Source organism: Mesoplodon bidens (assembly GCF_964165515.1).
Source record: "Mesoplodon bidens genome assembly, chromosome: 15".
In the NCBI taxonomy this organism is placed as follows: domain Eukaryota; kingdom Metazoa; phylum Chordata; class Mammalia; order Artiodactyla; family Ziphiidae; genus Mesoplodon; species Mesoplodon bidens.
Genome location: NC_138171.1, coordinates 65,282,109 through 65,309,664, shown reverse-complemented (window position 1 = coordinate 65,309,664; position 27,556 = coordinate 65,282,109). Strand labels below are relative to the sequence as shown.

Sequence of the window (27,556 nt, the reverse complement as noted above, 5' to 3'; positions counted from 1 at the left end):
AACACAGATCCAAACTTTATTTTGTAAATATTTGTCTCTGCCCAGCCCTGTGTACAGGGCCCGCTCCGGCTTGGTGACAGGCATAAATTAAGGTCACCGAGCATCCCCAGGCAGGGCGCGGGTTCCCCAGCCCCATTAGTCCCAGCCGAAGTCCTGGCCAGTCATTTGGTAGAACTTGCGGTTAAAGGGCCGGTAGAAGGCCCGCAGGCGCTGGACCATGGCCTCGGGCACACGTGGGTGGGGCCGGCCCTTGGACTTGCCCAGGCAGCGGGGACGGCCGCTGCCCTGGGCCTTCTTGAGGCAGGGGAAGCCCTTGGTGGCGTTGAAGTAGAAGTGCTTGTCTGTGACGACCCGCTTGAGACCCAGGAAGTCCTGCACATGGCCCAGCTCCCCAGCTGGGTCGCTGACCAGGCGCTCACCACTGACAAAGAGGAAGTGGGACAGTGGGAAGTAACGCAGCCAGTTGTCCAGGTGCTGGGCGTACAGGCCGATGCGCACGGCACTCCAGGCCGTGTCCACGGGGCCTAGGCCTCGGCGGAAGGCCAGGGTGCCGAAGCTGGGCAGGCCCGGTGTCTTGGAGAGCATCTGCGCATAGTCAGAGATGGCCCGGGTCACGGGGTTCCGCACGACCACGATCAGCTTCGTGGCCGGGGACATGCCGTGGATGCGGCGTGGGGCCTCCCGGGTCACGAAATAGCTGGGGGTCTTCTCCATGGTGATCTGCCCATCCAGGGTGCGGGGCATCAGGCTCCTGTGGGAAGGTGGGTGGAGAGGGGGGCATGAGCAGGTGCTGGCCCTCCTCCAGCCCTCCCATGCTAGACCGGCCCCCAGGGCCCCGAGACTAACCTCCCCTTCCTCCAGGGAAGCCCCATACCTACAAGACAGGCAAGCCTCCCCATCTCCCCTTCCCCACCAGGCCCACCCATCCTAAGTGTCTGGGTGGGCAGCCTGGGGTGTTGGCCGTGAGGGCGCCCAGCCTCAGCACAGGCTCACAGTAGGGGCCCATCCTCCAAGGCAATCCACACCCCTCCCAGAGCTTGACTGCACCCCAACCCTGACACTGCTGTGCCTCTCACCCCAGACCCAGCACTCCTCAGACTTGCCACCCACAAGGCTCCACCCACCCTACCCACCCCCACAGGCCCCGGCACTGTAATTACCTCAGTTACACTTTCATTAAGTGGCTGATGGTGTCCCCTGAATTAGGCCATTAGTTATTGACAAGTGTCCCCCAAAATGGGCAGCTGCCCCTCCTATCACTCCCTCCCCTGCATGGCATCTCCTGCCTTTGATGGCAGCCCTGCTAATTCTCCCCGACCTGGGCCCCCCAGAATGCTGAAAACCACAGTGCAGCCCAGGACACTGGAGAGGTCATTGAGGCAGCCTGAGGATCTGTCTCAAGACCCCAGCCGCCTGGGTTGCCCAGACCTGGCTTGGAACCCATGGTGCAAGGCTGCAGCTGCAGCATTTCCGAGCAATCCTCTCATTCTGACCAGGGGTGGGGGTTGGGGGGCACTGACCCCATCCCAAGGTTCCGGGGGAGTCGGCTGGTGACAGACCCCTGACAACCCCAAACCTGGGGAAGCCCATCCTAGCACCCCACCCAGGCAGTCCAGGGACTCTGGGTAGCATCCTGAGGCCACCCTGCCAGCCAGGTAGAACAGGGTGGGGAGGGGCAGGGTGCAGCGGCAGGGCCAGCTGAGCAAACAGCTCCGAGGGAGGGCTGGGAACTAGGTCAACAGAGGCAGACACTATCAGGCTCTGTGCTAGGGATGGGGTGGGGGGTGTCTCGGTCCCCCATCTCTGAGGGATCTGCCCCCAATCCCGCTGACAGCCCTCAGGACTGGCCCCAGCCAGGAGGGTGACACACAGGACAGAATTCAGGTCTCATCCAGCCTAGTGACCCCCAGACTCGAGCTTCTGAGAGACAGTCTCCTCTTCCTGCTCAGGCCAGGTGGACACCCAGGTGTACAGGCACACGAGTTGGCGTGCTCAGCTTGGAGGGTACTGATGTCGGGACTGGAGAGCGTGCACACATGAGTCCCAGGCATGCCACCGGCTCCCCTGACACCACCCTCTTGGCTCGGGGGAGTGGGGTGGGCTGCAGGGTCTGCCGGCTGTGGGAGCTGCCCCTCCCCTCAAACTAAGGCCCTGAGCAGAGCTGGTCTACAGAAGTCATGGGAGACAATTCTGCTCCCCCCATGTCCCAGGAGTGATCTGGGACTCCTTCCACCCCACTCACTGCCCCACTTGAGGCTCAGAGACGGAGCAGGAAGTGCTGGGGTGGATGTCGGCTGCAGCTGCTGGGAGGCGGTGTTGGCTTGGCTTCTGCTCCCAGGAATCCAGGTGGGAATTGCACCCAGCCCTCCCTGTGAATAAGTTCAAAGAGAACTTGGGTGGGAACAAGGCCAAGGGCTGAGGTTCAGGACTGCAGCCTGGGGTAGCCAGCTCAGGGAATCCCCCTTCCCACAAGAGGGAGGACAAAAGAAGGGGGATCTCCCCGCACTGGACCTCGATGCTGAGACCCACAGACAAGCCAATGCCGACAGACGTCATCAGAAGTCACCGTCCTCCCTTCATCACCCTCCTGAAGGAGGGAAGCAGCCCTGACTACTCTGGGACCCTCCTCACCGAGCTCTGACACCCCCTTCCCATCCCTTTCCTCCCCCAGGTGCCCAGTGACCCCAGGAGCACCCTCTTTCCTACTCCAGACTGGTCTCACCTGGTTCTGAGTATCCCCACCCCTTCCAGCCTGCCTGGGGGGAGGGGCTGCAAGGAAGCTGACAAAAATTAGAGGGACCTTAGCACCCACTGCTGTTTTCTCTCCAAGGATGTCAGAGGAAAGGAAGTCAGGGAGGTGCCCCCAGCCCCACCGTGGAAGGGGGATGGGAACGGGGATGGGGGAGGGTGACTTTCCAGGCCCACTCTTGCCACAAACCAGCTTTGAGATCTGAGATCTTTGGGATCAATTACTCACCCTCCCCAGGCCTCAGAAGCCTGTCCCCAGCCAGCCAGGCACAGAGGAGGGTGGGGATGGGGGCTTCTTGGGGGTGGGAGAGACTGGGGAGAGGATGAGAGGAACAGGACTCTGACCCCCACACGGCAAACATCTGACAAGTTGCTCTGCGGACACTCCCTCCCTGCTCATCTGGTCTGCATTTCCCTGCGGCTTCCATCCAGCTCCAGGCAACTCTCCCTCCTCTGTCTCAGACCCACCCCCACCCCCCTATCCTGCACCTCGCCTGGGCCTCATCCAGCGGGGCCTGGGACTCAGCAGAAAGCAGCTACGGTTCCTGTCTGGAACAACACGGTACCAGGAGCCAAGGGGGCTGCCCTACCTGTATCCCTCCTGGTCTCTGTGCTTTTCCAAAATACTAAGGTCAAAGTACAGCCCCCACCTGCCCCCAGACAGGGCGCTCCCTTCTGAACTGAGACTTGGGGTGTCTGTCTGTGTGACCCCAGCACCTGCCAAACAGAAGGTGCTCAATGAGTCAGTGACTAGATGAACAAATGCTGTGTGAGCTTGGGGACACTTGGGGGTCACGGTCCCCAAGAAGGAGGATCCTCAAGAGCCTGAGGGATGAGCTGAGGCCCAGGGAGGGGGACTGGTTTGGCCAAGGTCAACTTTGAACAGCCCAGCACCCCTGCCAAGGCCAAGGGAAGGGCCAGAGTCACTGCTTGGTCAGAGCCCAGTGGGAACAGGTGTCCCAGAAAGTCAACTGGGGGCACTGGCCACTGCTCCTCTACTCACCGCCCCACACCCCCACCACGAACAGGCTCTGGAGGCTGGGCCCAGGGTCCTGAGAGCAGACAAGGCCACCAGACCCTCCCTGCCCGGGGGCTGGGCGTCCTCTTTGCAGCTGGAGAAACAGGCAGGGGTGGGCATTTTCAGAGGTTCACTGCACACTCACGGCTGGTTGGAAGGACAGTCAGGTTCAGAGGCACAGATGCCTGTGAGCAACACCATGCCCACGTGCACACACATCAGCGCACGGCCTCGTCCCTTGGAAGGCACGTGGACACACGCACTCCAGAAGCTCAGCCCTGCACCAGCCAGTGAAGGGTCAGCACTAGCCAGCCCCGAGGGACGAGGGACGGCTCCGGATTAAAGGGGTGGAAGCCACGGACCTGACCCTCTGCCTCCTCTGCGCCACCCCTCCCCCCCAGTGCGGTGGCTGGGCCGAGGAAGGAGAAAGTCTCCTCTACCAGACTTAAACAGGCTGCTGAATCATCCCACTCCCACCTCCGGCCTCAGGGACACCAATGTCCCGAGAGGCCCTCCCCTGTGCTGAGGATCTGACCCTGAATCTGGGTCCAGCTGGCTTCCTCTCAGGCCCCTCAGGCTCCCCAGACCAGTCCCCCAGAGCTGGAGCATGTGCCCAGGGAGGGCCTGGATAGGCTCTCAGGATCCCTGGCTCTTTGGGAGCCTTTTTAGGTCTAAACCCAATTCTAGACTCTCCTGCAGCCCCGCATTAGCCCAGCTTATGGGGTCAGTAGTGAGCTCTGAAATTTGCACTATGGTTAACAGTGTGTCCTTCCCCTTCCTCATCCTCCTCCTTCCCCCCTCCTCTTCTTCCTCTGCACAGAAGTGAGGAATTAGGGATGCTTTCAGAAGCTGAAGCACTGTCAGAGTGGGGTAGTGGTCTCTCCCTGAGTGCTGAGAATGCAGGGATTCAGACAGTCGGGTTCAGGGGTGGACTCACCTCCCCCATCACCACACAACTTCCCTAGACCTCTGACAGCAGCAACCCTTCAGAGTTCATGAGCCAGAACCCCCTGTTCTCACTGGGAACCCTCCAAACCCATAAGTAATTCTGATGCAAAAAAGCAAAGATAACAAGGGGGGCAGGGTGGAATCTGGGTACAGAAAAACTGGTAAACCTGGAGGTAAAATGTCTCAGTCCTGCCACCCCCCACTCACCACTAATTCACCAGGTGACCTTGGACAGGGTCTTCTCTGGCCCTTAGGGGCTTGGCCCAAGCTTGGGGATGAGGCTGGTGCTGTGGGGAGTGGGGTGACTCACCCTCCATCTATAAGCCCTCATCTCCCCGAAGGAAGGGATAGGGCGCTGAGGCAAGCTTGCGCCCGACTGACAGAGGCAGAGGGTTGGGCCTCACACTCATCCTTCGGTGCTAACCTCGGCAGGGAGGGGCTGGTGTTTGACCAGCCACCAGGACAGGTTACTTCAGCTGCGGCTGGGTGCTCCCCCACATTCCACCACACCCCCCAAGGCCATACTGGGTGGGAGTCAGGTCAGCTACAGAGCCTCATGACATGAGGCTGGGGTCCCAATTCCCATCCCTGGGCATTGACTCAAAGGCACCCTCCTCCTTTCTAAAGACCAGACTTTCTCCAGACGCCCAGGACTATGGAGAAGGATTCCTCTCTCCAGGATCAGGAGTCTTAGGGGTGGGGAATGGGTTGACAGATACTTTCTAGGAGGCTGCAGGGAACCCGGAGACCCTTTCTTAAGGTAACTGACCAGAGTTCAGACATGCTCCCCTCAGTGATGCAGGGGGGAGGGCCAACTGAGCATGAAGTATTTCTAAAGCACCTCAGACCCCACAAGCTCCAAACTACTTCTCAGCTGGAATCGCACTCTAGCCCCGAACCAGGGCTTTCCCTGGAGTTTTCAAAGTTTCTGGGAGTCCATGGCCAGTGACCGACCCTCTTTTCCATAAAACCTGCTGCAGGAGGGTCGCGTCCTCCCGGTCAAGCCTCAGCCCCCACGCAGGCTGGTCTCCGCCCCAGAAGATGCCTGGAGTCCTCGCCCCGCGGGGTCCCCAGTGAGACCCCTGGGGCACACCACGAGGTTTCCCGGAAGGCACCCGCCAGGAAGCCGATGGGGCGGACGGGACGAGCGCTCACCGGTACCAGGCGAGGCCGCGCTCGTAGCACCTGTCGAAGAAGTGGGGCTCCGAGCCGAGCGCGCGGACGTCGGGGTGCAGCCGCAGAAACTCCAGCAGGGCGCGCGTGCCGCCCTTCTTCACGCCCACGATAAGCGCCTGCGGGAAGCGCCGGCGGCCCGAGCCACTGGCCACCGGCAGGCCGGACGTCCCGAGGCTGCGGGCTGCGCGGGGCGGCTCGGCGGGCGCGGGGGCTGGCGCGGGGATGCGGCCGGCCGGCAGGCAGCGTCCGGGGAAGGCGCAAAGGCAGTAGGCTCCGAGCACCAGAGCGGCGAACAGCAGAGGCGCACGGGGCGCCCGAAGCGCGGCCCCGGGCCCGCCCCCGGCGCCCTGGCTGCCTCCTGCCCCGCCGCCCAGGCCGCCGCTACCTGCCATGGGGCCACACCGCTCCCAGGCCTGGGAGCGGGGGCTGCAGGAGGGCGCACATCCCCGCCCGCGCCGCGCTCAGTCCGCTTGCGCCCGGCTTCTGCTCTGCGCCCCACTGCCCAGTCTTCTGGGAGCCGGGAGGGACCAGTGCTAGGGCGGGATGCCCCGCCCAGCCCAGAGGCCCCGCCCCGCTTGAACCACTGCTCCACCCGGGACTCGCCGGCACCTACGGGCGCCGCGGCGCGACTCCGAGCCTCAGTGACTAGCCGGACGCGCCCGCTCGGAGACCCCAGGCCCCAGCCCGCTCGGGATGCGGCGGCGGCAGATTGGGACGCAGGACGGTGACAGGACTGAGCTGCTGGCCAAAGGACCCGCTCTTAGAGGGCCGATCGCTGCCCCTCCCGGACGAGGGCAACGCGGCAGGTGCGCGGGAGGAACAAGTGGGCCAAGAAGTCGCGTGCACCTGGGCCCTAGTGCGCAGAGGGGTTCCAGGAAGGTGGAAGGAAGTCTGCGGCGGGAATGGGGCGCATCTTGCTGATAGTTGGCTTGCCATTGCCATGCGTCAGGGTCACGGGCAGGGCGGTTGGAGAGGAGTAGCCAAGCTGATTACCATTTTAAAGTCTGGGAGAGGGCTTCCCTGGTGGCGCAGTGGTTGAGAGTACGCCTGCCGATGCAGGGAACACGGGTTCGTGCCCTGGTCCGGGAAGATCCCACATACCGCGATGCCGCGGAGCGGCTGGGCCCGTGAGCCGTGGCCGCTGAGCCTGCAAGTCCGCAGCCTGTGCTCCGCAACGGGAGAGGCCACAACAGTGAGAGGCCCGCGTAATGCAAAAATAAATAAATAAATAAAGTCTGGGAGACAGGCTCAGGGAGGACAGGCGTCTTTCCCAAGGGCCCAGTGAAATTCAGACCTCAGTCTTCTGACTCTTTTTACCATGTCACACGGTCTGTCTGTGCAGCCTAGTCCACCTGGTGTTGCCCTGGGATGTCAGCGACCCATCTCTGGCGCTGGCAAAGCGGCTCCTATTGGAGATGTGAAGGATTCGGGAGACCTGTGCTGAGGAAACTAGAAGGAGGAGCCGGGGTCCTGTCCTAGGAGCTTCCTCTGAGGGGCAGGGAGACTCAGGGGCCACTCCCAGTAATGAGACCTGCTGGGCGCTGGACACTCTGCGGGAGTTTTACACACCCCCAGGCTCACTGAACCCCCAGCCCAGCACAAAGAAGGCAGAGGAGAGCTGGTTGGGAGAAGGCAAACAGCCCCAGGTAGAGACAGAATGGAACCCATGTCCTGCCTTTGCCTCTACCCCAGGCTTCCTGGGCTCAGGGTTGGTGCAGGTGGGCATGGGCTCCCCGAAGAGGCCAGCCTTCCTCCAGCCAATGCCCAGAGACTACTGCTCTGGCTTCTGCTGGTTAATGGGCTGTTCCTGAGCCTATCTGGATCTAAGGGCAACCTGGAGCACTTCCCCAGGGCAGGGGCCTCCATCACCCACCCAGAGGTAGCCTTGGCCGGAAGAGGGCTCTGCAGAGCCAATGGAGTGAAGACCACTGACCAGGGCCTCAGCCCAGTTCCCAGATGCCATGCCTGCATCTGCTTGTCAGGGCATGACTCAGCCAGGAGCCCCGTCTGTGGGGTGTTGGCACAGCGCTGTCTGGGGTACATGCCAGCACATGCAGGGTCACAGGAAGTTCTTCTTCTGGTCTAGCTTAAAACACGATTTGTTCCAGACAGTCTGGTTCTCCTTAGAGCCACCCACTCCACCTGCAGCACCCACCCAGAGCCTCAGCAGCCACCACTCAGGGCTCCAAATTCCAGCTTTAAAACCTGATGGCCCCTCTATCTCCCTGCCCAGCACAGGCACTGGCTAGGCACCCCCTAGCCTTTGCTCATGCTGTTCTCCCTGCTGGGAATGCCTTTTCCTTAGTCCCACCCCCCACCACACACACACACACACACACACACACTCACACACACACTCACACACACAGATATAGATACACCTTGAGGACTTTCCAGGAGGAACTTACCAAGAGCAACAGGACACCAAACATGCCGGGGGTGGGGGAGTGAGGTCCAGGGACAAGAGTCAGCTTGGTGTTTGGCACCTGATCCCCTCTCTCCACCCACCATCTGGTTCTCAGGTGAGGGGTGGATGCAAATCTGAGGACATCCAGGATGGCAGCCTTGGGAAGTTTGTTCACCAGTGTACCTCACAGAGCCTGGTACCTGATAGGCACTCAATAGAGACAAGCCAGTGGAAGGATGCAAGTGGAGAGGGAGGCTGAAGAAGGCTTTCTAGAGTAGGTGATTGTCAGGCAAGGAGCAGGACGGCATCCCAGTCGGCTGGGGAAAGGCCCAGCAGCAGAGAGCATAGTGATGGGATGGGGGTGGCGAGGAGGAGGAGCGGGGTAGAGCCGAGGCTCATCCCTGGGGAGTGGGTCCCAGCCTCATCTTTCTCTAGCACATGGCCTCAGGCTCCTAGCAGCCCAAACCTCTGGTCCCTGAAACCTAACTCTGAAGGAAGAGCTTCATTGAAATGCAATTCCCATAACATGCAATTCGGCCATTTAGTTTCTCAAATTCAGTGGTTTTCAGTATATCCACAGTGTTGTACAACCATCACCACAATAAATTTCAGAACATATTCATCACCCCAAAAAGAAATCCCACACCCGTTAGAAGTCACTCCCTGTTCTCCCCTCCCCCAGCCCCTGGCAACCACTAATCTACTTTCTGTCTCTGTGAGTTTGTCTCTTCTCCACATTTCATATAAGTGGAATCATACATTATGTGGCCTTTAGCAACTGGCTTCTTTCACTCAGCATAGTGTGTGCAAGGATCATTTATGTTGTAGTGTGTGTGTCAATGCTTCATTCCTTTTTAGTGCTGAATAATATTCCACTGTAAGGATGGATCACATTCTGTTTATCTATTCATCAGTCAATGGACACTTCAGTTTTATCCACCTTTTGGTTATTGAGAATCATGCTGCTGTGTATGTTGATTTACAAGTTCTTTTGTGGACATATGTTTCATTTCTCTTGGGTATATACCTAGGAGTTGAATTGCTGGGTAGACAGTAACTACATTTAGCCTTTCATGAAGAGTCCTTTTGAAGGTTGAATCTGGGAATTTCAGAATCTACATCTCCATGCTCCTCACCCCCAGAGCTGCTGCCTTCTGTCCTCCCCAGGATGTCTGAGTGGCTCCTTCACTCTGCCTCTGCCCTGCTTTGCCATCAGAGTCCAGCTCCAGCTCCCCGCTGTGTGACCTAGGGACAGTGAATCCCCCTCTCTGAGCCACAAGGTGAAAAGTCACTTTGGGGCCCCAAAAGAGACCAGGCCATCGGGGCACAGGGTGGGTGGCTATCCCTGTGCCCTGAGAGGGTGGCTCAACTCCTGCCCTGTCCAGTCGCGCCTCCTGTCAAGAGAAAACAGGTGTCAGCCAGGCGCTTCTGCCCAGCCTGATCGCCCCTGGGGCCCCTCGGCTTTGAGGGCTCCACATGGCCCAATTTCAATTCCCTTTTCACCTTGTCTGGACCCCCATGCAGGATGGCCAGGCAGAGGTCCTTCCTTAGGCCAGCCACCAGACGAGCAAAGAAGTCGGGTCTGATGTGGTGGCCAGGCAGGAACAGGGAGAAGGTGGGAGAGGAGACGGGCTGAGCTGTGCAGGCTGCTGGGTCACATACGCATCATCCCTGGGGGAGATGACAAGGGGGGCCAGAGCAGAGGGGATCAGAGAGGGCAGGTCTAGGAAGGGAGTCCTGAGGAGTAAATTCATGGTGGGAGGAAGGCCCAGCCTGGCCTCACAAATCCATGACCCAGCTACCCAGCTATGTCTGTGTCTCCTTCGCAGACTCTAATTATTTCCCTGTGGGTGATTTTGATCCCCATCTATCTCCTCCACCTACCCATGAGCTCTGCAAGGGCAGGGATGGGGTCAGTCTTGAGCCCTGCTGTGGCTCCATGCCTAAGCATGGTGAGTGCTTATGAATGTTTGTTGAGTGACTGAGTAACTGACTCTGTGTGTATGTCTGAGAGAGTCTAGGTGTGGACCCCTCTCCCACGCCCCTCTCCGCCTCCTACCCAGCCTGTCCCCTCTGCAGGGTGGGCACCCCCAGCCTAGGCCTCCACAGCATCGCAGGGTGTGCAAGAAGCTGCCCCACTCTGGAAAATGATTAATAACACCATACAGTCCCTCTCTCTGTGGGGGACAGCTGGGGGAGATTTCACACATTCGGGCCTTCCAGAAACTTCCTCCCCTAGAACCACACCCTTACCCCCCAGACCCACTCCCACAGCTTGCTGGGATTCCTCAGCCTGCAAGGGGAGCCGAGGGGAGGGGGCTGCGGCCGAGGGCGGGCCCAGCTGTCCTTGATTTGTGTGGGATTTTTCCACTTGAGATGCCGGATTTGCCCAAGCACACAGAGGATGCAATTTCCTCCTGGGGAGGGACCCCTAAGAGACGTCTACCCACCTACCCCTGGAGCCCAGTTCAGCCTGGTAGGGAACAAGGGGGCCAGGAGGCCATGGCGGGGGTGGGGGGGTGTTCGTGCAGCACAGTACAAAGCTGACAGCAAGAACTTTTTAGGCGATGAAGGCTGATTCAATCCCAGCTCTACCCCTCCTAGCAGGTGACCTCGGCAGGTATCCAGCCTCTCTGAGCTTCATTTTCCTACTTTATAAAACAAAGATGACACCAGCCCCCACCTCTTTGGGTGCCTGGCTTCTAAGCTCTTTATGATAAGGAGGTAGTGGACATGTGACAGTGACCCTGGCACAAGAAGGGGCGCCCTGAAGCTGCTCCCACCCTGAAAGACCTAAGTACTTCATAATTCATCCTCCTGGGGGTCCAGGCTGGAGAGGAAAGGCCTCCCTAGTCTCAAGGTGTCCAGCCAGCCTGGCTTGCTGGAACCCAGGGTCTTGTTCCTGGTGACCAGCTAGACATGGGGACACCATGGGACACAAGGGTTTGCTAGGGCAGACAATATTTCCAGCATCAGGAGGGACATATGAAGGGCCCCTTGGCAAGGAGTGGGGAGGAGCAAGGGCTTCCCCAGCCACTTGAGTGGTCACACACATGCATGGAGCCTGCCTAGGGCTCCAGGGTTTGCCAGAAGGAGCCAGACCCCTCTCCTGCACAGGGATGGCCCCCAGCTTGCTTCCAGCCGCCCTCACTCCTTTCCCTTGGGTCTTCCTGGAGGGCTCAGCACAAACGACCCTCTGGTTGTTTGCCACAGGCCCCTGCTTCTCCAGGAGAGGGCAGGGCTCCGGGTTCTCAGGATGCATAACTAGGCCTGCAAATTGCTTCCCACCCACCAGCCTGGCCCAGCTCAATTTACAACAATCCTTCTAGGCTGGCAGTCCCAGCCCTGCAAAGAGGAGGGCTGGTAACAGCCTTTATACCCAAGGTGAGTCTAAAGGGGGAAGAAAGGAGGGTCAGACAGAAACAGGACTCCCTCTGTCCCCACCCCATCCCCACCTCCTCCAGCTTCACAGCCCCACGCCAGGCCTCTGGGCGTGGGAGCCTCTTGGCATCATGGGGAAGGCTCGGAATCATCTAAGAGGCCCCACATTAAGCCACTGGGGCTCTTTGGCCAGGTCTGTCCACCTGTGCCCTGGTGAGGGTCCCCATGGACTGGAAGCTGACTGTGAGCACATTCTGTCAGGAGCAAGGGACCCGGCGCAGGCTCAGGAACCCCACGCTCTGCAGAGGGCACATGACCATGGGCGTATACACACACACACACACACACACACACACAGAGGCAGGAGTGGGGTTCAGAGACCTGCTGCTCGGCCCCAGCCACTGTCCCCCACCCAGTGTGGAGAGCCCCAAGTTTGAACCTCCATGAACACGAGTGACCTACTCACAGGTGCACAGCCAGCACAGCCAGTGAACAGTACCCCCACGGAGGGCCACACTCCATCCCCCCACAATTCCAGGAGAAACACCCCATGCCCACAGTTGGCCAGACAGACATACAGACAGGTATGCAGCCAGTCTTGTTCAGCTGGGGCTCAGGAAGACCAAGAACCCAGAGCCCAGGGCTGAGCATCTTGGGGCAGGTGCCTGGCACTCTGCCCCGCTCCCTGCCAGACCCCTCCCTAAGCGGCAGGCTTCCTGCTCTGACAATAGGACCTTCGAAATAGACTCCCACCACCTCCTCAGAGAACAATGACTCCATCCTTGTCCCCTATACCGGTCAGCGCTGTCCTTCCTCTGACTCTAGCTTCCCTGTCCTCCCCCAACTTCCAGACACACCCCAGGGGCTCCGGTATCAGAGATGGGGTACAAAAAACCTCACACTCTTGAAACTAACGGACCAAAAAGCCACTGCAGTTGGAGATGGGAGGGGGAGCCCAGGGCCACATGCAGACTGCATCTCGGGGTGAGGTGGGGCAGAGCCCACAGGGCCCGCCTCATCTCTGCTCCAGCCTCTGGCAGTGCAGCCACCAAGCCCTTTGCAGCCAAGAGGAGCCTGTAAGCATCCTAGTTGGAGATGAAACATGATAAGACATGAAACCAGGGGCTGAACCATGGATAATCTCCACGGTTTTACAAGGAACAAATCACGCCTAGAGACAGGTGCTGGTGGTGCTGAGGGGCTGGGGTGGAAGGAGCTTATAGACAGGTAACCCTCAGTCCCCTCCCCAGCAGCCTCCCCTCCTGTCTGCTTGGAGGGCCCACCAACTGTCTTCCCTGGGCTTCTTGCCCCTAAGCTCCTTAAGCAGAGCCCTAGTGCCCAGGGCCAGGGGAGAGTGACAGGTGCTCCTGGGGTTCCTGCATCCACCAGAGCACAGATTCACTCAGGCAGATGTGTGGTTCGCTCATCCTGAGACTGTGCAGCCCCTGCAGAGGGAGCGAGCAGAAGGCAGTGCAGTTTGATTCACATTCACCTGATTCTACCTCGGGCAGCACCCCTCAGGGCTCCGTGTTTGGGGTAGGGAACAAGATTACCCTATTCTAGAATGGACTCTGGCTGGCCTAGAGGCCCAGGTGCAGGGGTTTGGGTGCAGGAGCTGTGGGTAATAAAAACAACACAGTTATGATTTTAAAAAAAACAAAACAAAACGCTGCTATCATTTGTGGAGTGGGAAATCAGGACAGTGGGGGGGTTCTGTGGAGCCTCAGCAAGCAGAGCCAGTGGGAACCCCTGAGGGAAGTTACCTGGTCTGATGATTATTTTGCAAAGACCACACCGGTTGGGACAGCTGAGAGCTGTCACTATTGTGGGGGAGAGAAGTAGGTAAAGATGCATGGGAACTGGAACTCCAGGACGTGGTGCCCCCGGGGTGGGCCAGGGTGGCAGCAGGTACAATGAAGGCGTGAAAGGGCCACAGCCAGAGGAGGTTGGGGGCATCAGAGCAGGCGGGTCCCACCCAGCTGCCCTGGAGAAGGGGCTGAGGCTTGGCTGGGGCTGGGAGCGTCCTGTCTCCACCTTCTCCCAGCCCCCAGCTCTGTCCCGCTCCTGCTGACTCCGGAAGGGGGACCCTGGGCCTCGACTGCTCGTCCCGCACTAGTCACCGTCTTGAAGCCCACCAGATGCGGCCCCACCATCACCGGCCGCCGCACCCTCGGACGCCAAGAGGCCTCGGCCTGTGTGCCGGGCACTGGCATGTTGGGTGGGCGCGACCTGGGGGCCAGGTGATGCCGGCGCCGACCACTGGGTGCCGCGGGGAAGCGCTGCCGGGGCGCGGGGCTGGGCTGGGACAGTGCGGGCCGAGGGCGTCGCGAGGGGCACCGGGTCGGGCTGGGGCCGGGGCGCGGGACGGCAGAGTAGGGTACGCGGAGCCAGGCTGCGGTGCGAGGCCACTGGGGCGCGAGGTGTGGTTAGGGCGCGAGGACCCGGCCCGAGTGGGGGGTCACAGGAAGGGGCGCGGCGTGGGGGGAGCTGGGCTCAGGGACCCGCCCAGACCGCCAGAGCTGTTGCCGCAGCGCCCCCGGCGGCGCCACGGGGAACTGCAGCACCGCTCAGGCCCCAGCGCTCCTGGGGCCTGAGCGGCCCCTGCTGGTCCGTCCTGCACACGGTCCCTAGGCCCACTCCCAGAGGAGGGGGCCTTGAGGACCGGTTGACTCAGAAGGGGGTCATAGCGCTGGGCCCCCTACCAGGGCCTTGTACGGGGGTGGGGGCACGGTGGATGACTTGGCGGTGACCACTGACTTCTCCGAGCTGCCACTTCCACTTGCCGGCCCTGCCCACGTGCCCGCATGAGGTCAGGGGGTCCTGGGACCTACCCACAGGACCTGCCCTGAGCAGCACTCCCCCCAGGGTCACGGCTTTCCCTGGCAATTGTCACTCAGAAGAAAGGAAAGCCTTGGATGAGCGAAAGTCCCAGTCATTGTCAATTCACTTGTCTGTTCCGCGTTTATTGAGCTCCCCTCTGAGCCCGTCCCTGCCTCCAGGCTGGGGATCAGCAGAGTCCCAGTCAGATTTCTTCTTTCTCCCACTGGTCCCCTGCCCAAGGTGCCCTGCCCTGCTGTGCTGTGTCTGGGCCTGCTGGCTGCTGTTGCCTGGTGTCGGCAGAGCACCAGGAGCTGTCTGCTCCCAAATGCAACACTTGGCTCCAAAGGCTGTGTCCTAGGGGCTCCACCTGGCAAGTAAGGGGGCACGGTGGGGAGCAGAGGGGGATGGGCTCTCAAAGAGCCTTTTGTTTCTCAAGAAGCAACTGGGGCTGCAGGCCAGAGGTTATGATGTAACCCAGCAGCAGGGGGAGGGGTGGGTGACATGATTCCACCCAGCCCTTGGCAGAGACACTGCCCGGGGCCATCCATTTCCAGGCTCGCGATATGAGGGGACCTCGGGGTCCTGGGGCTCACCCTCTTCACTCCCCTTCTCCAAGGACACTGCTTGCCAGCTCCCACCCCCCCCACCCCGTTAACCACCATGTACAAATGAGCGTGGGGCCCCTGGGGTGCAGGCAGCCAGGCACTGCTGCTCACAGCTCCCCTACCAGTCTCACCATCCCCAGCCCCAGCCCACCTGGGCACCAGCAGATCTTCCATCCAACCCTGCTATAGGTCTGAGCCCAAAGAGGCACCCCCAGAGGCATGGCCTGGACATATTGGCTCAGTTTGCAGGAGGAGGCCAGCCTGCTCTTGGGCCAAGTTCACGCTCAGGGAGCCCCCTGGGCCAGTATGCAGAGCCAGGAGTGCTGGGAGAGGTGAGCAAAGTCCAAGGTCCATCCTGGCCCTGGGGCCCAGAGATTCCTGCTGACCATTCAGCTGGCTTCCTCCCCACCCCTAGCCACCTTCAACATGCTTGCTGAAATCAGACTACAGTCAACAGGTGGTCGCGACCTTCCCAGAGCCACCGTTTGTCATTGGGGTTGAAGAAGAGAGGAAAGGGACAGGTGTGGACAGAGAAGACCTGAGACTGAGTGGTCTCAGGCAAGTCCCGCCCCCTCTCTGAGCCTCCTGTTCCTCCCCTGGAGAATGAGTACCTGCCCCACCAGGGTTAGGGTAGAGCTTCAGCACGGTGATGCCCATGAAGACACACTAAGCACTCAATAACTGCTCACCTACAGTGGGCTTGCCCTGGGCCAAAGCTGGCTGCTAGACTTGGCGTGAGCAGGCCACAGGCTGGGCTGGGACAGTGCCCCAGGGCCGGTAATGACCCCAAGTGACTAGGCTCCACTTCAGCTGGTGACCAGTTTGGGACACAGAGGGGAGTTTGGTCAGAGATACGAGCTGGAAACACAGGGTTCTCTGCAACCCCAGCGGGATTTTCTAGCAGCTGCAATCAGTGCTGGCCCCCAGCAGGGCAAAGATGGAGAGGCTTTCTAGACAAGGAGGCTGCCGCACTGTGGGGAGGGGATGAGCTGCAGGAAGCCCCTCCTGAATGGGGCTCCTCCGCATTGGCCTCCTTGGTGCTTTGTCAGTGCTGACCCCTCCCACCCGCCACAAACCTTCCCCAGCTCAGCAGCTCAGGTCTAATTCACAGAGCAACATGCACTCAGAATCCATGCATCTATGCCACCTTCCTGCCCCACCCTCCATGGCTTTCCCGTGCCCTCACCCAACAGGGAGACAGGCTGGGTTCCCCAGACAGGGGAAAGTTATGTGCACCACCCAAGGTTGAGAATTAAGCCGGAGGCCCACCAAGGCCCAGCCGGTGAGCCAGCAGCCCCTGCACAGTGACCCTGTGCCAGAGCAGAGACCCCTGACCTGTGGCTGGGAGTCAGGGAAAGGGCAGCACTGGCCTCTCCCTCCTCCCTCCCCAGCCACACCAACCTCATCTGACCACCTCTGCCTTCACACCTGCAGGTTCCACTCTGCCCCATGTGGGATGCTCCCAGCTGCTGAGTAGGTCTGTTCCAATCATGCACTCAGAACTGGAGGAATAACTGCAAGATGGGTTTGGGGACCCACTAGACCCACTGTGAGATGGACCTGAGCTAAAACTCCATTGACCACCGGGCCTCCGTAAGTCCCTATCTAACACAGTTTGTGTGTCCTGGAATTGGTATCAGTCCAGAGCCAGTGTCCAGTAGTCCCCGAAATGTCTGATTACTTCCATTTCCCCAATGCACAGTGACCCTGGTATAGGTCACGTTGGAGAAGGCTGGGAGAAAGATTAACAATCTAAATTTTTGGTGATATAGCAGGGTCCTTCCTCAAGGGGTCCTGCCTCTGGTTCATTCTAGGTGTTCTGGGCATGTAAACTGGCTCAAGCCTGGGAATTGAATGAGGGGTCATGACTGTCTTTATGACTCAAGTTAGACTCTTGCTCACTTGACTTAGAACTCTTCTGCTCATTAAGATCAAGTGAGAATTCAGCAGGCTTCTGATCTATTTCACTTCCAGGAGCACCCCGTCCCACTGGCCGACGCTGTAATTCTGTGGGAATCAGACTATTCTGATGGCCGCTTTGCCTCTGTTGGCCATCACAGTGAGCACCGCTCCCTTGCCTTTGGTCACTGAGAGCTGCCACGTGGTCCTGTCACCCCGGGATCCAGTGACCCCCGTGAATTTCAGTCTTCTGGTTCAGTGGCAGCAGGTCTCCTGTAATTCCTGGCCTACAGAGAAGAGTGATCACAGAGAGTTTCTACGATGCTGGGGCTCCGTGCACAAACTTTCCTCACAATCGTGGTGAGAGGTGTGCTGTCTGGATCCTCCAAGGTGGGAGAGCAGGTCCTAAATGACAGACCCACTCTAACCTTCCTGTCTCCCTAAGCCTTTGGATCCCTCCCTCCATTGAACCAAGGCAGGTCTGGCATTACAGCTCATTCATTGTTGGCCACTTTTTGGTCCATGTTTCAGCCAACCAACCAACCAAACCGTTAGAGCCCTTTCTGATCCCCCAAGCTGTATCATTAAACCCAGAATCTCTGCTTAGTGAGCCCCTATCAATAAATTTGACCTGACCCAACGTTATGTTCCTTCCAACCTTATCCCACCCTTAGTATCCATTCCAACACGTTCCCTGGAGTTCTGTCAAGATAAATTGGGGGAAGCCACCACAATGAGAAGCCCGCACACTGTAACGAAGAGTAGCCCCCACTCGCCACAACTAGAGAAAGCCCACGTGCAGCAATGAAGACTCAATGCAGCCAAAAATAAATTAATTAAATATTTTTTAAAAAAAGATAAATTGGGAAAATCGTGTAGTTCTCTTGGAGTACACCATACCTCCTCACGGGGCCCATTGTGCACATCCTCCTGCAGGGCCTGGGGCAGGCCAAGTCCGTGGCCTTCTCAGGGCCTTTGCATATACTGTGGGAAGCTCTTCTCCTTGCTTCTGTCACCTTCGCTGCTGAGCTGGCATGACCCCTCCTTGGCATCCCTCTCCCTGACCACTGGACCCAAAGCACCAGCCTCCTAATTGCTCCCCCGCCCCCTCTCTCTGCTGTAGTTATATACAGCCCTTCTCTTCATCTGGCGTGAACTTACTGTCTCAACTATGCCTTAAGACCTTGAGGGCAGGCCCTGAACCAAGATGGTGCAGAAGGACGTACTCTCACTCCCTCTTGTGAGAACACCAGAATCACAACTAGCTGCTAGACAATCATCAACAGGAAGACACTGGAACTCACCAAAAAAGATACCCCACATCCAAAGACAAAGGAGAAGCCACAATGAGACGGTAGGAGGGGCGCAATCACAGTAAAATCAAATCCCATAACTGCTGGGTGGGTGACTCACAGACTGGAGAACACTTATACCACAGAAGTCCACCCACTGGAGTGAAGGTTCTGAGCCCCACATCAGGCTTCCCAACCTGGGGGTCCAGCAACAGGAGGAGGAATTCCTAGAGAATCAGACTTTGAAGCCTAGTGGGATTTGATTGCAGGACTTTGACAGGACTGGGGGAAACAGACTCCAGTCTTGAAGGGCACACACAAAGTAGTGTGCACATCGGGACCCAGGGGAAGGAGCAGTGACCCCAGGGGAGACTGAACCAGACCTACCTGCTAGTGTTGGAGGGTCTCCTGCAGAGGTGGGGGGTGGCTGTGGCTCACCGTGGGGACAAGGACACTGGGAGCAGAAGTTCTGGGAAGTACTCCTTGGCGTGAGCCCTCCCAGAGTCCGCCATTAGCCCCACCAAAGAGCCCAGGTAGTCTCCAATGTTGGGTTGCCTCAGGCCAAACAACCAACAGGGAGGGAACCTAGCCCCACCCATCAACAGTCAAGCGGATTAAAGTTTTATTAAGCTCTGCCCATCAGAGCAACAGTCAGCTCTACCCACCACCAGCCCCTCCCATCAGGAAACTTGCACAAGCCTCTTATATAGCCTCATCCACCAGAAGCAAGAACTACAACCCAGCAGCCTGTGGAACAAAAACCACATTCACAGAAAGATAGATAAGATGAAAAGGCAGAGGGCTATGTACCAGATGAAGGAACAAGATAAAACCCCAGAACAACAACTAAATGAAGTGGAGATAGGCAACCTTCCAGAAAAAGAATTCAGAATAATGATAGTGAAGATGATCCAGGACCTTGGAAAAAGAATGGAGGCAAAGATCGAGAAGATACAAGAAATGTTTAACAAAGACATAGAAGAATTAAAGAACAAACAGAGATGAACAATACAATAACTGAAATGAAAACTACACTAGAAGGAATCAATAGCAGAAAAACTGAGGCAGAAGAACGGATAAGTGACCTGGAAGACAGAACAGTGGAATTCACTGCTACAGAACAGAATAAAGAAAAAAGAATGAAAAGAAATGAAGACAGCCTAAGAGACCTCTGGGATAACATTAAATGCAACAACATTCACATTATAGGGGTCCCAGAAGGAAAAGAGAGAGAGAAAGGACCAGAGAAAATATTTGAAGAGATTATAGTTGAAAACTTCCCTAACATGGGAAAGGAAATAGCCACCCAAGTCCAGGAAGCACAGAGAGTCCCATACAGCATAAACTCAAGGAGAAACACGCCGAGACAAATAGTAATCAAATTGGCAAAAATTAAAGACAAAGAAAAATTATTGAAAGCAGCAAGGGAAAAATGACAAATAACATAAAAGGGAACTCCCATAAGGTTAACAGCTGATTTCTCAGCAGAAACTCTACAAGCCAGAAGGAAGTGGCATGATATACTTAAAGTGATGAAAGGGAAGAAACTACAACCAAGATTACTCTACCCAGCAAGGATCTCATTCAGATTCGATGGAAAATCAAAAGCTTTACAGACAAGCAAAAGCTAAGAGAATTCAGCACCACCAAACCAGCTCTACAACAAATGTTAAAGGAACTTCTCTAAGGGGAAACACAGGAGAAGAAAAGGATCTACAAAAACAAACCCAGGGGCTTCCCTGGTGGCACAGTGGTTAAGAGTTCCCCTGCCAATGCAGGGGACATGGGTTCGTGCCCCGGTCAGGGAAGATCCCACATGCCACAGAGCGGCTAGGCCCATGAGCCATGGCCGCTGAGCCTGCGTGCCCAGAGCCTGTGCTCCGCAATGGGAGAGGCCACAACAGTGAGAGGCCCACATACCGCAAAAAGAAAAAAAAAAAAAAAAAAAACCCAAAACAATTAAGAAAGTGGTCATAGGAACATACATACCGATAATTACCTTAAACATGAATGGATTAAATGCTCCAACCAAAAGACACAGGCTTGCTGAATGGATACAAAAACAAGACCCATCTACATGCTGTCTACAAGAGACCCACTTCAGACCTAGGGACACATACAGACTGAAAGTGAGGGGATGGAAAAAGGTATTCCATGCAAATGGAAATCAAAAGAAAGCTGGAGTAGCAATACTCATACCAGATAAAATAGACTTTAAAATAAAGAATGTTACAAGAGACAAGGAAGGACACTACATAATGATCAAGGGATCAATCCAATAAGAAGATATAACAATTGTAAATAAATATGCACCCAACACAGGAGCACCTCAATACATAAGGCAACTGCTAACAGCTATAAAAGAGGAAATTGACAGTAACACAATAATAGTGGGGGACTCTAACACCTCACTTACACCAATGGACAGATCATCCAAAATAAAAATAAATAAGGAAACAGAAGCTTTAAATTACACAATAGACCAGATAGATTTAATTGATATTTACAGGACATTCCATCCAAAAACAGATTACACTTTCTTCTCAAGTGCGCACGGAACATTCTCCAGGATAGATCACATCTTGGGTCACAAATCAAGCCTCAGTAAATTTAAGAAAATTGAAATCATACCAAGCATCTTTTTCTGACCACAACACTATGAGATTAGAAATGAATTACAGGGAAAAAAACATAAAAAACACAAACACATGGAGGCTAAACAATACATTACTAAATAACCAAGAGATCACTGAAGAAATCAAAGAGGAAATCAGAAAATACCTAGAGACAAATGACAATGAAAACACGACGATCGAAAACCTATGGGCTGCAGCAAAACCAGTTCTAAGAGGGAAGTTTATAGCTAAACAAGCCTACCTCAAGAAACAAGAAAAATCTCAAATAAACAATCTAACCTTACTCCTAAAGGAACTAGAGAAAGAAGAACAAACAAAACCCAAAGTTAGCAGAAGGAAAGAAATCATAAAGATCAGAGCAGAAATAAATGAAATAGAAACAAAGAAAACAATAGCAAAGATCAATAAAACTAAAAGCTGGTTCTTCGAGAAGATAAACAAAATTGATAAACCATTAGCCAGACACATCAAGAAAAAGAGGGAGAGGACTCAAATCAATAAAATTAGAAATGAAAAAGGAGAAGTTACAACAGACACTGCAGAAACACAAAGCATCCTAAGAGACTATTACAAGCAACTCTATGCCAATAAAATGGACAACCTGGAAGAAGTGGACAAATTCTTAGAAAAGTATAACCTTCCAAGACTGAACCAGGAAGAAATAGAAAATATGAACAGACCACTCACAAGTAATGAAATTGAAACTGTGATTAAAAATCTTCCAACAAACAAAAGTCCAGGGCCAGATGGCTTCACAGGTGAATTCTATCAAACATTTAGAGAAGAGCTAACACCCACCCTTCTCAAACTCGTCCAAAAAATTGCAGAGGAAGGAACACTCCCAAACTCATTCTATGAGGCCACCATCACCCTGATACCAACACCAGACAAAGATACTACAAAAAAAGAAAATTACAGACCAATATCACTGATGAATATAGATGCAAAAATCCTCAACAAAATACTAGCAAACAGAATCCAACAACACATTAAAAGGATCATACACCATGATCAAGTGGGATTCAAGGATTCTTCAATATACGCAAATCAATCTATGTGATACATCATATTAACAAATTGAAGAATAAAAACCATATGATCATCTCAATAGATGCAGAAAAAGCTTTTGACAAAATTCAACACCCATTTATGATAAAAACTCTCCAGAAAGTGGGCATAGAGGGAACCTACCTCAACATAATAAAGGCCATATATGACAAACCCACAGCAAACATCATTCTCAATGGTGAAAAACTGAAAGCATTTCCTCTAAGATCAGGAACAAGACAAGGATGTCCACTCTCACCACTATTATTCAACATAGTTTTGGAAGTCCTAGCCACAGCAATCAGAGAAAAAGAAATAAAAGGAATACAAATTGGAAAAGAAAAAGTAAAACTGTCATTGTTTGCAGATGACATGATACTATACATAGAGAATCCTAAAGATGCCACCAGAAAACTACTAGAGCTAATCAATGAATTTGGTAGAGTTGCAGGATACAAAATTAATGCACAGAAATCTCTTGCATTCCTATACGCTAATGATGAAAAATCTGAAAGAGAAATTAAGGAAACACTCCCATTTACCATTGCAACAAAAAGAATAAAATACCTAGGAATAGGGCTTCCCTGGTGGTGCAGTGGTTGGGGGTCCGCCTGCCGATGCAGGGGACATGGGTTCGTGCCCCGGTCCGGGAGGGTCCCACATGCCGCGGAGCGGCTGGGCTCGTGAGCCATGGCTGCTGAGCCTGCGCATCCAGAGCCTGTGCTCCGCAACGGGAGACGCCACGGCAGTGAGAGGCCTGCGTACCAAAAAAAAAAAAAAAAGACCTTAAGGGCAGGCCCCATCTGCCTTTCTCATGGCTGCATCTCAAGCACTGAAGCTAGAGCCTGACACTGAGCTCAATAACTATTTGTGGAACAAGTGAAACAGCTGTGCAAAGCCTGACCCTGGGTCCTGGCGTCCCTGATATTGTTAATAAAGACAGCAAGCCTGGGTTCTGTTTGTTTATTGATCTCTTCCTGATTACTCCAAAGAGGATTCAAGATGGAAGGGGCTTCGCCCACCCTTCCTGATGGCAGGACTCTCAGAGCATGTGCAGTGAGGCACAGTCACTGTGTCCCCGGAAGCGGTGAACTGTAGGCTGTGAGCTCTGGTGTCCCCAGCCTTGCACAGTCAAGGTGATGGAGCAATAGCTGCTTTCCTAAGCCTGAGTGGGGCAAGCAGCATCCACACAGATGGTGCAACAGGGTTCGGGATTTCTCCTTTCGTAACCGAGAGACCAGAGATCTGTCCCCTCTGCCTGCTCCCCCAGCGGGTCACAGATCATCACCACTCTGGCTGCCTGGAAGGGTTTAGTCAGAGAAAATCATAGAGTGACCAGGGCTGGAGCAGCCAACTGGGGCCGCCCTTGTTTGCGTTCTCTCTCCTAGCACAGCTTGCTGGAGACGGGCAAGAGCTTCAGCGAGGGTCAGAGCCCATCTCAGAACTGGGCCTCACGGGGGTGAGTCCAGACAGGCAGGGAGGGGGCAGCGGGCTGAGGAGAGAAGATAGAGGCTGCACCATCACTCTAAGACGAGCCAGGCCTAGAGCCCCCTCCCTGAGACTCCTGTGAGAGCCGACAGTGGGGCCTCCAGGCACCCCCTGGCAGCCAAGTGTAGCCTTCTCCTTTTCCCAGCCTCTTCCCTTCTCCTAGCCTGTTCGGAGGCAAGGCCTCGAGAACCTTCCTGATGTTTCAGCTATCCCTCTCCCCACTACTCCCCTGTCGAAATGTCTGGGGTTCCACTTCTAAGGTGGGATGTCCAGAGTGTGGCCACAAAGCAGTGTCCATCTGGGTTGGGTGTGGGCTGCCCACCTACTGTCCCTGGGAGGCAGAAGTTTCTTTGCCTGAAAGAAATGAGGGAGGGGAGAGAAAAACAAGTCGCTGCTAACTTAGGTTTCAGACACCGTTCCCTGGCCCAGCCCACTCCCGCTGCAGCCTGCAGACCAAGAGAGCTGGGAGGACCCAGACCCGCAGCCTGGGGGTGTCTCTGTGCCCAGTTCTTTCCCTGAGATCTGCAGGAGAACCCAGAGTCTGTCTTTCCTCCACACGTACCGGAGGACAAATAGCTACAAAAGGACAAAAGTATTATCAAACATTTATCACGCACTGGCCCTCACAGACAGCCTCACTTAACCCCACAGTGAGGGCAGCGAGCGGGTGCTGTTAGCAACCCCATTTTACAGAGGATAAAACTGAGACTAGGGACTGGCCGCAGTCTTGCGGGCAGCAAATGAAGAGAGGGATTTGAGCTACAAAGAGTGCGAAGGAGTCCAGAGGGCGGCTGGGGATGCAGACAGAGAGCAATGGGCCAGAGAGGAGGCTGAGCTCAGATAAAACACACACAAATGAAAAACAGCTCCCAAACAATCTACCAGTGATAAGAATATTGACAACAGGAGCACATTATTTACTGAGCCCCTACTACACTCCAGACCCCAGTGCACTTTCATGCAGCCAGTCTTAACGGGCCTGTAGAGGAGGCTCTGCCATCACGCCCACTACACAGAAGATGAGGAGGCTCAGAGAGGCTGACGAGCAAGCCTGCAGCTGCACAGCCCCAGAACTCAGCCTCCGCACCACCCTGCACGTGATCAACCAGATGCAGGAGGCAGGACGTCTGCCCTTTGTCCCTGTCCCACAGCCACCTTCCAGTGGCCCTGGGCAGCGCGCTTTGGTGCCCCCATGCTTTGTCACTGTAAGTGCATGAGAACAGTGTGCCCCTGGGCCTCTAAAGGCTTGTACACAGATCTGTGCCCAGCTGCCGGCAGGCAAGCTCACCTTTAGGGATGAACTTCAGTGAGCTGCTGAATATTCAGAAGCGGGACTGTCCACGCTTGGGGCCATCGTTCAGGAACTCATGGCCCAGCCCATTGCCACACCTGCCACAGGACACCTAGGAAGACCACAAGACAGCCATGAAAACAGCTGCAGCCGTGGCCCCTGCTGCCACCAGCACATGGGGTCCTCCCCATGCCTATTTCCCAAGGTAACTGTTGGCATGAGAGGTTGGCCTTGGCCCAGAACCTGCCCCGGAAAACCATCTTGTTTCCCTGTTCCCACCAGGACCCCAGGCTCTCCCAATAGTTTGGGGTGTCAGCTTCCCTGGCTGAAGCCAGAGGCCTGGAATAGACAGACCCTAGGCCCCTACAGCTGTAGGGGGAACAGCAGGAAGGGGTAGGGGGCTCTCAGGACCCCCCTGGCTTACACCTCCTCACCGCCCCCCAGTTGCTACCACCCACCTTTAAGGCTCTAGGCTGATTGTGCTCTGGACGCTTGGCCACACTGTCAGCATGGATGGTCTCAGTGAAGGCTGGCCATGGGGATGAGTGTGCATACTTTGAGCGGCTGGAAAACAGCTCATAGCCACATTGGGCACACACGTAGATGCCTGGGGCGGAAGGGGAGGTAAGAGCAGAGATGCTGGCTCCAGCACCTCGGGGGTGAGCACCTAAATCCTTGAACCCAGGAGAGGACAGCAGCACTCCGGTTACAGGGTGGGCTGCGCACCCTCCCTACTCACCCACCCACCACCCATAAGCCTGGGTATCGGCTCTGTGTGGGAGACACAGCATGGAGCTCACATTTAGCGGTTCTGAGCCTGTGCCAGAGACCAGGAGAGCCACTTTCACACTTATTTCTTTCACTCTTCTTAACAGCCCTGTAATGCAGATGTTCCCATTTTACAGATGAGGAAGCTGAGGCTCAGGGATGCAAAACGCTCAGCTACAGGGTGTGCAGCCAGGAAGGAACCCAGGCACTCTGATGAGGACACAGCTCTGCCCCTCACACACAAGCAGGCCCCACACAGTGGGGGCTGTGGCATGGCCAGCACCACCACTAGCCCCCCTCCCTTCCCACGTGGACCTCCCTCTGCCCAAAGAAGCCGTAAGGTGGATGCCCAGACACCAGCCTGCTCTCCAAGCAGGAAAAGACTGATCCCAGCAAAAGACTTCCAGTCAGACAGAGGGCCCAGGAAGACAGAGCGCCAGGGAGAAGGATGAGTTTTAACCTACCTCCAAAAGATCACCCTGAGGGGGGAAAAAGAAAGGTTGCAAAACTGACTCGCAGAACAGGAAACTGCTTGGGGGTCCCTCGAGGGGTACTGAGTCACTCTTTGCCCCCTGCCTGGCGTGGAGACAGCCTGCCCTGGAGTCTGTGACCTACTCAGCCTTTACCAGTAACTTGGGGAAGAAAAGAGGAAACAGGAGCTGCTGTGGGAGTGGAGCTTCCAGCTTGGCAGAGTAGCCTGAGGACAACCTGGAGTCCCACAGCCAGAGAGTCTGAAGGGAGGACTTTGCCCAGAGGGTCCTATGTCACAGCTGGCTCACAGAGACGCAGGGTATCACATCCCAGCCCCCTCGAGGGCTGACACCCAACAAATCCCATCCAGGGGTAGGTCGCTGCCCTAGTCTTGCCTATGGGCATATTTTTACCAAATTAGGCCATGACCAGGCAGCACAGCCCAGAAGGGGATTCATCTGGGCCTCTCAAAGCCTGGGGCCAGGGCTGATGGCCGGCCATGCCCCCAAACCAACCACTCACCCCCTACCTTCCACCCCTCCTACCTGACCCAGGCTGTCCAGTCAAACTTCACTGGCCATTGGCAGCCTAGCAGCACTCCTGGTTACCCAAACCTGGGGCCCTGGGCAGGTGGGGGAGGCACCCAGGCGGTCACATTTGGATCCCAACAAGACGTGCTTTCCAGCTTACCCCGCAGGTCTGGGGAACCGGGGAGAAGAAAGGGCTAGGGTAATATCAGGAGGATGCCACAAGGAGAGGCAGGCCAGTCACAGGAGCTGCCCCTGGACAAGACCTTCCACCGCCTCCCCCTAAAGCTCCGATCCTGACCCGGATACCCGCAACGGCGTCACCACCCCCATACCTTGACCCCGCAGATTTCCTCGGAAAAGGCCACGCTCACACTCAAGGTCTGTCCTCCTCGAGGACAGCGACACCCTCTCTCCAATGTCCCTCTCCCCTCAAGTACCCCTACTCTCCGGAACCCCCAACTCCTCCCTCCTCTGTATCCCCTTTACCCAAATGCGTTCCTCCCCGCGCGGTCACACTCGGCCCCCGTTCCCGGGACTCCGGGGCTCCATCGCCACCCGGAGGGCTGCGACGCCCCCTCTAATACGCGTCCCCGCCCCCGCTGTCCTCCAGGAGGTTACAGGTCGTACCCGGCTCAAAGTGGTTCTGGAAAACCTCGCCCCCGAAGAAGCTGCAGAACGACATGGCGCCCGGGAACGCTGCACAATCGCCGCCTCCGACAGATCCGAGGCCACAGACCTACGACCCGGTGCTTGTGCCCGCCTCCTGCCCCGCCTCCCGAGAACCAATCCCACTCGGATCCCGGACATGCCCCGGCGCCCGAGGCCCCGCCCCCCCAAGGGACCAATCACGTCCAGAAGTGCGAGACACCCTCGCAGGGCCCGCCTCCCGTTGACCCGCCCTTTCCACGGACCAATCCCACCCCGGGACTGGGGTTCCGGCTTCCGCCTCCAGGAGACCCCGCCCCCTCCAGAGGACCTGCCCCCTCCGTCTTCCAGCAGGCCCCGCCCACCACTAAGGACCACTCCTGAGC

The 27,556-nt window shown here is 56.2% G+C and overlaps 2 protein-coding genes across 4 annotated transcripts; both read right to left on the bottom strand.

The window, feature by feature from the left end:
* On the bottom strand, nt 1-27,140 carry HS3ST6 (heparan sulfate-glucosamine 3-sulfotransferase 6). Of its 2 annotated transcripts, none has more exons than XM_081255684.1 (2): nt 27,012-27,140; nt 1-751 (listed from the first exon to the last, which is right to left on the bottom strand). In XM_081255684.1, exon 2 carries the CDS (start codon nt 742-744, stop codon nt 136-138), a length of 609 nt encoding a protein of 202 aa, XP_081111810.1. In that variant the 5' UTR covers nt 745-751; nt 27,012-27,140; the 3' UTR covers nt 1-135. The 2 variants fall into 2 exon arrangements, with proteins under 2 accessions (XP_081111810.1, XP_081111809.1); XM_081255683.1 differs by lacking the exon at nt 27,012-27,140 and adding an exon at nt 5,870-6,375.
* Nucleotides 22,926-27,358, bottom strand: MSRB1 (methionine sulfoxide reductase B1). 2 transcript variants are annotated; one of them, XM_081255685.1, is made up of 4 exons: nt 27,153-27,310; nt 25,215-25,363; nt 24,754-24,868; nt 22,926-23,819 (listed from the first exon to the last, which is right to left on the bottom strand). In XM_081255685.1, exons 1-4 carry the CDS (start codon nt 27,205-27,207, stop codon nt 23,788-23,790), a joined length of 351 nt encoding a protein of 116 aa, XP_081111811.1. In that variant the 5' UTR covers nt 27,208-27,310; the 3' UTR covers nt 22,926-23,787. The 2 variants fall into 2 exon arrangements, with proteins under 2 accessions (XP_081111811.1, XP_081111812.1); XM_081255686.1 differs by lacking the exon at nt 24,754-24,868 and having other exon boundaries at nt 27,153-27,358.
* Nucleotides 27,359-27,556: the final 198 nt, after the last annotated feature.

Excerpts from the sequence above, each read along its gene's own strand:
- MSRB1 (XM_081255686.1), bottom strand. The coding sequence starts at position 27,207 with ATGTCGTTCTGCAGCTTCTTCGGGGGCGAGGTTTTCCAGAACCACTTT. Across the intron at positions 25,364-27,152 it reads CCAGAACCACTTTGAGCCGG|GCATCTACGTGTGTGCCCAA; the intron begins GTACGACCTGTA and ends CTTCCGCCCCAG. Across the intron at positions 23,820-25,214 it reads ATCAGCCTAGAGCCTTAAAG|GCAAAGAAACTTCTGCCTCC; the intron begins GTGGGTGGTAGC and ends CATTTCTTTCAG.
- HS3ST6 (XM_081255683.1), bottom strand. The coding sequence starts at position 6,282 with ATGGCAGGTAGCGGCGGCCTGGGCGGCGGGGCAGGAGGCAGCCAGGGC. Across the intron at positions 752-5,869 it reads CGCGGCCTCGCCTGGTACCG|GAGCCTGATGCCCCGCACCC; the intron begins GTGAGCGCTCGT and ends ACCTTCCCACAG.